Source organism: Eschscholzia californica, unplaced genomic scaffold (assembly GCF_041429995.1).
Source record: "Eschscholzia californica isolate CP2 unplaced genomic scaffold, dmEscCali1.0.p SCAF_3, whole genome shotgun sequence".
In the NCBI taxonomy this organism is placed as follows: domain Eukaryota; kingdom Viridiplantae; phylum Streptophyta; class Magnoliopsida; order Ranunculales; family Papaveraceae; genus Eschscholzia; species Eschscholzia californica.
In genome coordinates this window covers 6,317,032-6,329,539 of record NW_028238420.1, presented here as the reverse complement: position 1 = coordinate 6,329,539, position 12,508 = coordinate 6,317,032, and the positions used below count along the sequence as shown (strand labels likewise).

The following is a 12,508-nucleotide window of genomic DNA, read 5'->3' as shown; positions in this document are numbered from 1 at the left end:
TTTTCTGGTTGTATCAGATAAAGCTGATAAATGGAGAAGATGATGAGGATTGATATGGGGAACTCTGAGTTTTACTCGGACACACCTATTTTGCATTTCTAAAGGGAATCCCGAATTTCGCGAAGGGGAGATCGACTGCACCTAAAGACTCTTATTTTATGACGATCTTAGCCTCGAGCCACATCGAAAAAGGGAGATTTCTCGTCATCTTCTTTCCGTTTATTACTTGTTTCACCATGTTTGTCTAACTCTTGTATTTAGATACTTTTGAAGCATGATTTGATGTGATGAATGACTTATTATTTGTTTACATGTTAGTTAAATTGACTTCGTCTAATTTTATAAATTAGAAACCTTGATCTTAATCGTCTATTGACATATAGTTTGATAGTGCCTACTTAGTTTGATAATCGATGCTTAGTAATTTTTGATCGATTATACCTAGTTTGACGTATTATACTCATTAATGTCATACTTGTTCATTGTCAACTCATTAGTGTCATAAGATGTTGTGGCTCATACGACCGCAAAGTTTTCATTACTATTCTCAAAAATCTCATTGATTTTAATCAACAGTCGAGTTGTGCCATCAATATTTTGAAAAGACTCAAGTTTATGTAGAATTTTCTGTCTGAACTATTTCTCATTGTTTTTCTTGGGAAGCTTTATGGGCAACACCTTTTGTTGTTAAAGACAATCTTGCAAGTTCTTGTTGGCAAGCTTTATAGGCAACACCTTTTGTTGTTAGAGCATCTCCAATGCAACACTCAACTTACAAAACTCAATTTGACACATAGGACTACTTGAGTTTTTGACAAAAAACACTCTCCAATGGAACACTCAACTAGAGTCTCAATATGATGTGGCAACAATAAATTTTGAGATACTCAAAAGAAAACTCAATTGTTGAGTTTTCTTTTGAGTATCTCAACATTTATTGTTGTACCTCAATTTTTCCACATCAACATTTTATAGATTAAAATAAGAACCAAAAGTAAATCTAAAGTAAATGTTGAGTTTTTTTAGTGTTGCATTGGAGATAAATTTTGAATTGAGTATCTCAATAGTGCAACTTAGGAAGGAGAAACTCAACTCATACTTGACACATTGGATTAATTGAGTTTTTGTTGAGTGTTGCATTGGAGATGCTCTTAAAGGCAATGTTGCAAGTTTGACCTAACGACACAACTGACGCCGTTAGCTCAGGGGTTAAGTCAAATTTGACTTAACCAACCCTCCATCTTCTTCAGCTCCACTTCATCTTCTTCATTTTGTAATTGAAGACCTCACTATAACCATTTCAACAGCCATGCAACTGTAAAAAAACCCATTTCTAGTGGGCAATTTCATCCTGTATGGACGATCATGTCTTCCGTCTTCGACAAATTGACATAAAATAATACAATTTAGAAAATTTGTAGAAAGAATTAGCAGTAATCTCCGACTTAGTCACCTCTAAACTATATTGGATTTATTCGAAGTACACCAAATACATCACAAAATCTTTATAATGTTAGGAAGAAAAAAATCCTTGTATGATCATCAGGTATCGGTGCAACAGCAACTTGGGTCAATCGTGACATTGCGGCATTGCCCGAGCCTAGCCCAACCCAAAGCCCAGGACTTAGCGAATTGATCGAGCTTCCTTAATTAAAATAAGGCCATTCAGTTTCTTTACCAGACTATCCAACTCCTTGGACGAACTTCCACCTTCTTTAACCGCATCATTAGCAGCCTTACGCAGCTCCTTGACTCGCTCTCTTTCTGCCCGATTCCCATTCACAGATTCAGACATGGCCCGCCCCAACTCAGTCGCATCAGGGACGGAATCAACCCCCTCGCAGACTCTAACCGCAACCTTCATTTTGTCAACCAAAAGGGTAGCATTCATAAACTGCTCGGCTCTCATTGGCCAAGCCAATGGTACTACTCCAGCTGTAATTGCCTCAATTGTTGAGTTCCAACCACAATGAGTCAAGAACGACCCGACTGATCGGTGTTTCAATATCAAAACTTGTGGAGCCCATCCTTTAATCACTAAACCTCTCCCAGCCATTCGATCTTCAAATCCATCAGGAACCATCCCGTATTCACCTTCCGCGTGTCCTTTTGTGGGTTGCTTGACCGACCATATAAATCTAACTCGGCTACACTCTAAAGCCGCTGCAACTATTTCTATTTGTTTGTTTGTAAGAACAACTTGACTCCCAAAACAAACATAAACCACAGAGTCGTCTGGTGCCGAATCCAACCACGTTAACAGATCCTTGGTTGAAACTGAAGAACCCGACCCACCTCTATCGGCTGACTCGCCTCCCACGTACTCATTATTATTATCTTCAGCCGGAAGTAGAGGTCCGGCAGCCCAGACTCGATCTTGGTAATGGTACCTAGTTTCCTTCATGAAATAATTCAGGTAGGCCGATTCCAACTCAGTAAATGTGTTGAAAACGATTCCCCAACTCTCAGCATTAGCTAGAAACCCATCTCCAAAAAACTTGAGATTTCCTTTTTTGTAGTCACGAAAAGCACCAGGAAGTTGATATAATTTAAAAACAGGGGAACCAGGAATTTTGGGGAAATGAATAAGGGAATTAAGATCATCAGTGAATTCTGGTGGATCAATAAACAGAGAATCAACGACAGCCAAACCGAAAGCACCAGAAGGTGAGAAGACGATTCGAGGAATACCGAGTTGAGAAGCGAGTTTCTGAGTCCAACCCAGGAAGAAATCAGAGATAATAGCAATAGGTGGGGAAGGGTGAGATTGAAACCAATTAAGAAGAGGATTATAAAGTTCACCTATTGCTTGCATCATGAATTGGAAACTACCAGGAGCAAGATCTTTAGTATTTTCAGCACCTGGTGGAATATTAGGTTGATTTTCAGGGAAGGGTAAGACTAGAGTAGTAATTTGAGGGTTTTTGGAGAGTAAAGGATTGAGAATTGGGAGGTTTTTAGGGGTGACAATGTTAGAACTAAAAGTCGCGGAAGCTATCGAACCTATCCTAGAAATTGATCCGATTATGAAGATTAATCGAAAAGCTAAGTCAAAATCAAATATGCGAACAGAATTTAACGAGGTTCGGCTTTAAAGCCTACGTCCTCGGGCGAACAAGAAATCTTTATTGAAGGATAGATGAAGACGACTAACACAACCCGCAAGTTCGTCCCAAGATGGTACCGTATAGTAATAACCTTCTATACTAAATCTTCGACGACCGAGAAATTTAACACCGCTCAAAAACTATGAACAAAAAATTTCTCTCACTCTTGCTCTCTCTCTTTAGCTCTCTCTAAAGAAGAGTTGTTGTTGCTTGTGTTGGTGTTAATGTGAATTACAAGCACTCAAACCCCCTATTTATATTGGATATCCACCGTCATAACAAGCCCAATAATAGGAACATGGGTTTCTAAATTTTGGGTAGTTTCCAATTATGAGCAATTTGAGTCCAATTTGGAAAAGGATTACTAAACCTCCTTTCTCACAAATTACCAAATTAAAATTTAGAAACCGCCAAATTAGAAACCAAGTATTTTGAAACTGCCTCTCACAATTCTCCACCTCGTACACAATTTGATATACTTCAAATTTTGGACGAACACCAGGATACTCCTTGTAAGATATTTCTCCTTCTTGTAACTTCATCCGACTGCACCATATGACCATGGCTGCCTACGTACCCTTTTATAGGATCAAGCCTACCGTAGTTCTACCAACCCTTCACATAAAGATTACCTTGTCGCCATTACGCCCTTTCGGGCAACTTAACACGAGCCGATTTGTAGCAATTCCAAGCAATGCTGAAACTTGCTACACGTCACCACTTTAGTCAACATGTCCGCGGGATTCTCATCAGTGTGTACCTTCATGAGAGAAACATCACCTTCCTCTATGACATCTCGTACAAAGTGATACCTGACATCGATATGCTTAGTGCGAGCATGATGAACCTGATTCTTCGCCAAGTGGATTGCACTTTGACTATCACACCATACATCTACGCACTCCTGCTTAATCCCTAGATCATCCAGAAGACCCCACAACCACAATGCTTCCTTCACACCCTCGGCCATAGCCATATACTCGGCCTCCGTAGTAGATAACGCAACTGTAGATTGTAACATCGATCGCCAACTAACTGGAGCACCATGTACCCTAAATACATAACCAGTAGTAGATCGTCTTCTATCTAGATCGCTAGCATAATCCGAGTCAACATAACCGCTTACCTGACATGTGTCTCCACCAAAACACAAACCCGTATCAACGGTACCCTTCAAGTACCTCAAGACCCACTTCACAGCTTCCCAATGTGTCTTCCCCGGGTTTGCCATAAACCTACTAACCACACTGACCGCCTGTGAAATATCTGGACGAGTGCACACCATAGCGTACATCAAACTGCCAACTGCACTAGCATACGGTACACGATCCATATGATCCTTCTCCACCGTAGTAGTGGGAGATTGTCTTCCCGAGAGCCTGAAGTGTGGTGCCAAAGGTGTTGACACCGCCTTCGCATCCTGCATCCCGAACCGAGAAACTACTCGTTCGATGTAACCTTTCTGATTCAAGTACAGTTTCTTACTTGACCGCTCTCTTTTAATCTCCATTCCCAGTATCTTCTTTGCAGCGCCCATGTCTTTCATCTCAAACTCTTGACTGAGTTGAGATTTCAACTTATTTATCTCCACCATGCTTCGAGAAGCAATAAGCATGTCATCCACATACAAAAGGAGATAAATAAAGTCACCTTCGCGAAGCTTCTTGATGTATACACAACAATCATAGTCACTTCTGCGAAAACCATGCTTTAGCATGAAAAAATCAAATCGTTTGTACCATTGGCGAGGGGATTGTTTCAATCCATAAAGAGACTTTCTCAAACGACATACTTGATTTTCTTTACCCTCAACCTTGTATCCCTCAGGTTGAGCCATATAAATTTCTTCTTCCAAATCTCCGTGCAAGAAGGCGGTTTTAACATCGAGTTGTTCCAGCTCAAGATCCCTGTGAGCAACAATACTGAATAGCACCCGAATAGAAGTATGTTTCACGACTGGTGAGAAAATCTCATTATAGTCGACCCCTTCTTTCTGTGCATAACCCTTGGCCACTAGTCTTGCCTTATACCTTGTACCCTTGATTTCGGAAGAATCCTCTTTCTTTTTGTACACCCATTTACAACCAATAACAGACTTACCTTCGGGCAATGGGACAACCTCCCATGTCTGGTTCTTGTGAAGAGACTCCATCTCTTCTTGCATAGCAACCAACCAACTCTCTCTTTCTGCCGCGGCGATAGCTTGTTTGAAGGTGACCGGCTCGTCGTCTTCCACCGAGAGTGCATATTCAACCAGATTTGCCTGCCCGTAATGCCTAAGAGGTTTGTCTGACCCTAACCTCTGTACCGGCTTATATAACCGTTTCGGCCTAGTGTGTACCGAAACATCCTGCTGTTGTTGTTGTAAAACTTGTGTACCTTCCCCTTGAACCTCCTCATGATCGGGTTCATCAATTTCCTCATCCTGAGTATTATCCTGATGCTCCACCTGATCATGATTCCTAGAAACCCGTTGGTCTTCGGCTTCTACTTCCACTACTTGAGCTTTCGTAGACCCAACATCACCACAACTAGGCACCGTAGCTTTCGCCATAGCTACAATAGATGACTCATCAAACACCACATCTCTGCTGATTACAAACTTCTTGTCTTCCGTACACCATAGCCGGTAACCCTTGACTCCTGTAGCATATCCTAAGAAAATTGCCTTCTTTGCTCTATTGTCAAGTTTGTTACCTTTAACATGGTAATAGGTCGTACAACCGAAAACCTTAAGTCTCCCGTAATCTGCATGTTCACCTGACCACACCTCGTAAGGTATGCCGCCATCTAAAGAAGAATGTGGAGACCTGTTCACAATATAACAAGCTGTAGCAACAGATTCTGCCCACCATTCTACGCCTAATCCCGAATTGGAGCGCATACATCTAGCCTTCTCAAGTAGTGTACGGTTCAATCTCTCTGCGACTCCATTCTGCTGAGGTGTGTTTACTACTGTCCAGTGCCTCACAATGCCTTCCTGATTACAAAACTCCTTGAATGCCCCATCCGTGTACTCGGTCCCATTATCCGACCTTAACGTCTTCAGCTTTCGACCAGTTTTGTTCTCAACCATTGCTTTCCACACCAGGAATGTGTTGAATACCTCATTCTTATGCTTCAGAAAATAAAGCCAGACAAATCTCGAATGATCATCAACGAATGTAACAAAATACCTGGAACCACCCTTGGAAGGTAACTTTGCCGGTCCCCAAACATCGGTGTGTACGTAGTCTAACACCTCTTTGCTCCTGTGCTTGCTTGTAGAGAACGTCACCCTGTGTGCCTTCCCGAACACACAATGCTCACAAAACTCCATGCAAGGCTTCTTCATGTCCTTCAACAAGCCTTTCCCGCACATCAAAGATAGACCCTTTTCTGACATATGCCCAAGGCGCATATGCCAAAGCCTCGTACTAGCCGTTGGATCCCTTCCACTGATTCCTACTGCTACATCTCCAGTAATTGTTGTCCCCAAAAGTTTATATAAATTACCGTAACGAGTACCTCTCATTACCACCAAAGAACCCTTAACGACTTTTATGGAGCCATTCTCTATAATTATCTTACAGCCGTTCCGCTCCAACACACCAAGGGAAATTAGATTTTTCCGCAAATCGGGTATGTGTCTTACGTCCGTCAATGTTCTCACCACTCCATCGTGCATCTTGATACGTATTGTTCCGAGTCCCACAGTTTTACATATACTATCATCACCTAGTATAACTGTACCACCATCTATACTCCTATAGGTAGTAAACAACTCCCTATTTGGACACATATGGTGTGACGCCCCTGAATCAAGCATCCACTTATCAAAGATTTTCTCAGACACCTCTGTCACCGAGAAACATTCATCCGCCTCTTCTGACACATATCCCACCTCTTGCATCTCTTGTTTCTCCTTGTAGCCTTCGTTCTTTTGCTTCAACTTTCTCTTTGGACAAGCCGCTTTAAAGTGGCCAAACTCACCACAACTAAAGCACGTTTTCTTGAAAGAGCCTCTAGATTTGGATCTAGATTTCCCGCCCTTTCCCTTTCCCCTTTCATTACTCCTCCCCCTCGTTACAAACAACCCTTGTGCTTGTTCTTTGTCTACTCCACCCGACGCCATACTGCTAGTAGCAACCTTACGAAGGTCATCCGCTAATAGCGAATTTCTCGTCTCTTCCATGCTTAGACTATCACCAACAAGCATCAAAGTTTGAACAAGGTTCTCATAGGATTTAGGCAATGAAAGTAACAATATGAGGGCTTGGTCCTCATCCTCAACCTTAACATCAATATCCTTCAAATCTGAGATAATCCTGTCAAACCTATTCACATATTCCTGAATAGAAGAACCCTCTTCCATTCTACATGTGAATAATTTGGATTTTAAGTAGACCCGATTCGTTAAAGTTTTCGTCATGAAACTGCTTTCTAGCTTTAACCACACACCCGCCGCCGTTGTTTCTCCGTCTACTAGGAACGCCACGTCCCTCTCAAGACACAACATAATGGTAGCCCGTGCTTCGAGATCTAACTCCTCCCAATCCTCATCTGACATATCTCCTGGTTTCTTTCCCGTCAACGTCTTGTGTAATTTCTGCGAGATTAGCAGATTCTTCATCTGCATCCGCCAATAAGAAAAATCGTTTTTCCCATTGAACTTCTCTATCTCATATTTCCCTGCTTTGACCGTACCACTTCTCGATCCCATCTTCTCTTCGTTCAATCTCAACAAGGCTCTGGTACCAATTGTTAGAACTAAAAGTCGCGGAAGCTATCGAACCTATCCTAGAAATTGATCCGATTATGAAGATTAATCGAAAAGCTAAGTCAAAATCAAATATGCGAACAGAATTTAACGAGGTTCGGCTTTAAAGCCTACGTCCTCGGGCGAACAAGAAATCTTTATTGAAGGATAGATGAAGACGACTAACACAACCCGCAAGTTCGTCCCAAGATGGTACCGTATAGTAATAACCTTCTATACTAAATCTTCGACGACCGAGAAATTTAACACCGCTCAAAAACTATGAACAAAAAATTTCTCTCACTCTTGCTCTCTCTCTTTAGCTCTCTCTAAAGAAGAGTTGTTGTTGCTTGTGTTGGTGTTAATGTGAATTACAAGCACTCAAACCCCCTATTTATATTGGATATCCACCGTCATAACAAGCCCAATAATAGGAACATGGGTTTCTAAATTTTGGGTAGTTTCCAATTATGAGCAATTTGAGTCCAATTTGGAAAAGGATTACTAAACCTCCTTTCTCACAAATTACCAAATTAAAATTTAGAAACCGCCAAATTAAAAACCAAGTATTTTGAAACTGCCTCTCACAGACAAGGATGGTGATGGTTAAACCTCTAAGTGAAAGTTGATGAGTGAGATCTAAGAGAGAGATAATGTGGCCTTGGGCAGGGTAAGGGAATACCAGAATATGGGCACTCTGAGTTGGGGATCCATTAATTGACATGGTTGTTGACATAGTTCTTTGAGAATCTGAGATTGCTGGGGTGATGAGAGTATTGTGAGCAGTTTCAGTATTTATGCATATTGAGAAAGCTATTTTGAGATGGTTTCATTCTAATCTTTGTTTTTTTGTTGACTTGTTAGTAACGTTTTTGGAATGGAATTTTCTAAGATATTCTTCCTGTTGATGTTGAGTACCTAGAATGATGTCATTACATAGGTCATCCTCATTCATTCAAATGGATCCTCCATTAGTAACATCTTCATGATTGATTAAATTAATTCATTCATATCTTTATGAACAAATAAATTGACCTAATTGGAGGAGATCCAACATATCATCTAGAATACTATAAGTTCCCTCTTACCAAAATATCAGAATAAGGAACACCCCATAGTTTTTCTCTTATTATTAAAGACTAAATTAATTCTTCTTTTGTTGGATTTGATTAATCTTTAATGTTTTTACTTTTTTTTTTTAACTGCAAACATCGTATTATTTATATATGAGAGTTTACAGATTGATAAGCAAAGTTACAATTTCAGAATAAAAACTTAGAAGATACAAATTTAAGCACACTCTCTTAATTGTAACATTCAAGACTGTAGTAAAAGCCGCCAAATAAGACTTCTCAAAACTAGCAACATTTCCATTAACCTGCAACCAAATACATGATCGCACGAAAACAGACCCGCCTTTCAGTGAACAACTGCCAAGAAACAATCGCAACCAAAGCCACTCTGTAATAACCTGAAACAGTTCAAGCCAATGGAAAAAGAAGCACCAAACTTCACAAAAGTCTAGTGGTTTCTTCAAGTCAGAATCCGAAGATTCTAGAGTACCCAACCAGACTTCTCTGAGAAGAGAAATAATGCCACACCACAATGAAAATAGACCGTAATCAGACACCTGGAATAATGGGGTTCTGGTTAAATTGAATCCAAGAGGCACGACAAAACCAGAGAAATAACGCAGATAAACTGCAACGAGTGAGTGGTGAAGCAGATAACCATAACTAGTTAACCGTAAGCTCGTAGCTGGGACCACCAAAGCAGGGCTAACTGAGATAGAAGGAAACCAATGCATACCCGGGTGAGTCGAAAGTTTCTTGCCAGGATCAAAAGGTTGGCCCAGTAAGAACAAGAATCGGCCCCCTTAAACTCTCCTAGGTCGAAAGGAAAGCCCAAAAGATAGAATGGCCCAACCCAGTTTAAACAATGGATGGGTCTTGAAGTAGGAAATAAGTCCCTAGAAGTGAGATGACCACCTAGACCAGAAGAAAGACACGTGACAGGAGAGACCAGAAGATGGACACGTGACTTAGAATTGACACATGTTAAGATAGAAGGAACACATGCAGCGTGAGCAAGGGGAGGTTCAAGCTTGTCACGTGTGGAGACCCAGGGAACCCTCCCCCTACTCTCTGTACGACCGGAGAAATAGATACCGGAGAAACAATAGCCGGAACTTCCAAACCGTGATGTCGGAGGAACAGATGATATAAAACGGCTATAGATAAGCATAATGAACAAACCAACAACTAATAACAACTAAAAGATTACAAAAACTATTTTGAAATTATTTAGGAGGATTAAAGGAGACCCAAACTAACACAGAGAAATGGGTAAACCATAAAAGGAAAGATAGAGAAGGAATGAGAGAAAGATCTATAAAACAAACCTGGATCAAACAACGTAAGAGATAAACTGAACCAAGTGAAACCAACAAACATGAGAATCACTATACATCGTAGAGAAGACATGATGAGAAAGGAAGAAGCCATTTTTTGGGAATGGGCAGCCGTTGCTCCCTACTGAACGGAGCTCGATAAAACTTAAGGACGGGGGGGGGGGGGGGGGGGGGGGGTTGTGGATCAGGACATTGGGGGACATTTTCATGTCCCCCAATGTTCGTGTTATTGGTTGGGGACATTTCAAATGTCCGTGTTGTTGGTTGGGGACATTTCAAATGTCTCCAAATGTCCGTGTTACTCGTTTGGGACATTTCATATGTCCTGAAATGTCCGTGTTATTCGTTAGGGGACACGAAATTAAGGACATTTCAAGACAAATTTGTTTTGGGGACATATGGAGACATTTTAGTGTAAATTTGGAGAGTTTTTTTAAGATAAAATGTCTTTCAAAATATGAAAGACACTTGTGGACATTTCAGTAAGGAAGATAAAAATAATTATTATTTTCAAATTAGATTAAATAATATATAATAAATAATATATAAAAAGATTAATTATTATAATACTTTGTTATAGTAATAATGATATTATTATCATATTACTATATTATACTATTATTATACTATTATAATATTATCTTATTATTATATTATTATATTATTATATTATATTATATTATATTATTATCTTATTATATGTTACTATATTATTGTATTATTATTATTATATTACTAGGGTATATCCCGTGCAGGGCACGGAGACTTGTATCAATCAAATGTTACGAAATTTATTGTTAAATTTTATTCAGAGAGGGAGAAAAGGATTTTTATTGGTTATTTTTTTTTAGTTTCTTTTCTCTTAATTTCGTTATTATTTTATTGAGCAAAAGTGATTTTAATTTCTTTTTTTAACTTTTGAAATTTATTTTGTTTCTTTTTTTCTTAAATTAGTTATTTTATTTCTAAGAAGGAAACGATTATTGTTTTTTAAATAGGTAACTTTATTTCTACGAAGGACTATATTTCTACGAAAGACTATATCAACTACTGGGCTTGGGGCGTCACAAGTGGTATCAGAGCCGAGGACGGCTCTTCGCTGAGGGTGGGGGGATTGTGATAGTCCCACATCGCTCACGAGAGTGTCCGGAGCCTGGGCTATAGGTGTATGCTCAAGCTTGGTAAGTAGCGAGGCCTTTTGGGGGAGTCCGTGGTGCTCTCGCCAAGAACAAAACCTCCTACCATCCGTGCGAGGGTGGTGCTGAAAGGGAGGACAATATCGTCAACTGCTGGGTTTGGGGCGTCACATTTCACCCGTGGAAGAATCAAGAAATAAACCCATTTGATTCTAATTCTGATTCTGAATCAGACACTAAACAAAAAATTACACCAGCAAGAAGGACTTCTTCTGAACTTGCACTTTTAACACCAGATTTGAATTCCAACCCTTTCGACGACGATGGAAGAAAACCCTCTTCTTCCTCTTACGCATATAACAAGGCGGGAAAACACAACTACCAGAATGACTTTCGTGACTAGGGTGGGTTAGAAAACCAGAATGTGCAGGAACTAGAAAATTATGATGTTTACAAGGCTGAGAAAACTACCAAGTCGGTTAACAATTGCTTGAAGATTGCCGAGGATATTAGGGAAGATGCTACTAATACCTTTGTCACCTTGCACAAACAAGGTGAGCAAATCACAAGGACTCACATGATGGCTCAAGATATTGACCAGGATCTCAGTCAAGTAAGCCCTTCTTGATTAATTTTTTTTCTCGTGTTTATTTCAATGAGTAAATTCTTTAGGTTAGTATGGGTTATAGCTTATCAAGCTGAATGGAGAAAGTGAATGTTATAACTCGAATGACATTTTTTATCTACTTATGTTGCCGATATCAACGATTCAACATGGTGTTTTTTACTTAGTAGTCAACCTAACCAGACAGATGTTATCAATCAGTGTGAACTCTGATAGAGAGTTTTCGCTCGCATCAATCATTAGTAATTTAAGACATCAACCCTGAGTTTGTTCTTTCTAAAAGTGCTCGAGTTGATCCATTTAGTGGTGTTTCCCCAACTGAGGAAAGGGAATAATATGTCTATAAATACATAGAAGATTCGCCTCTATATTTTTTAATCATCTTACCCGTATTTGAGCGGTCATTCTCTGTTGATCTGCTAGATTTTCCTGTTGGACACGTCTCTTGTTATAGACTAAGGGTGGCCCACATTCTTAATTTCCCTCTATCTT

General features: G+C 39.9%; 1 protein-coding gene across 1 annotated transcript; it reads right to left on the bottom strand.

The window, feature by feature from the left end:
- Positions 1-1,427: 1,427 nt before the first annotated feature.
- Positions 1,428-8,581, bottom strand: LOC147548010 (UDP-glycosyltransferase 89B2-like). The gene is made up of 2 exons (XM_086671251.1): positions 8,441-8,581; positions 1,428-2,971 (listed from the first exon to the last, which is right to left on the bottom strand). Exons 1-2 carry the CDS (start codon positions 8,579-8,581, stop codon positions 1,625-1,627), a joined length of 1,488 nt encoding a protein of 495 aa, XP_086527377.1. The 3' UTR covers positions 1,428-1,624.
- Positions 8,582-12,508: the final 3,927 nt, after the last annotated feature.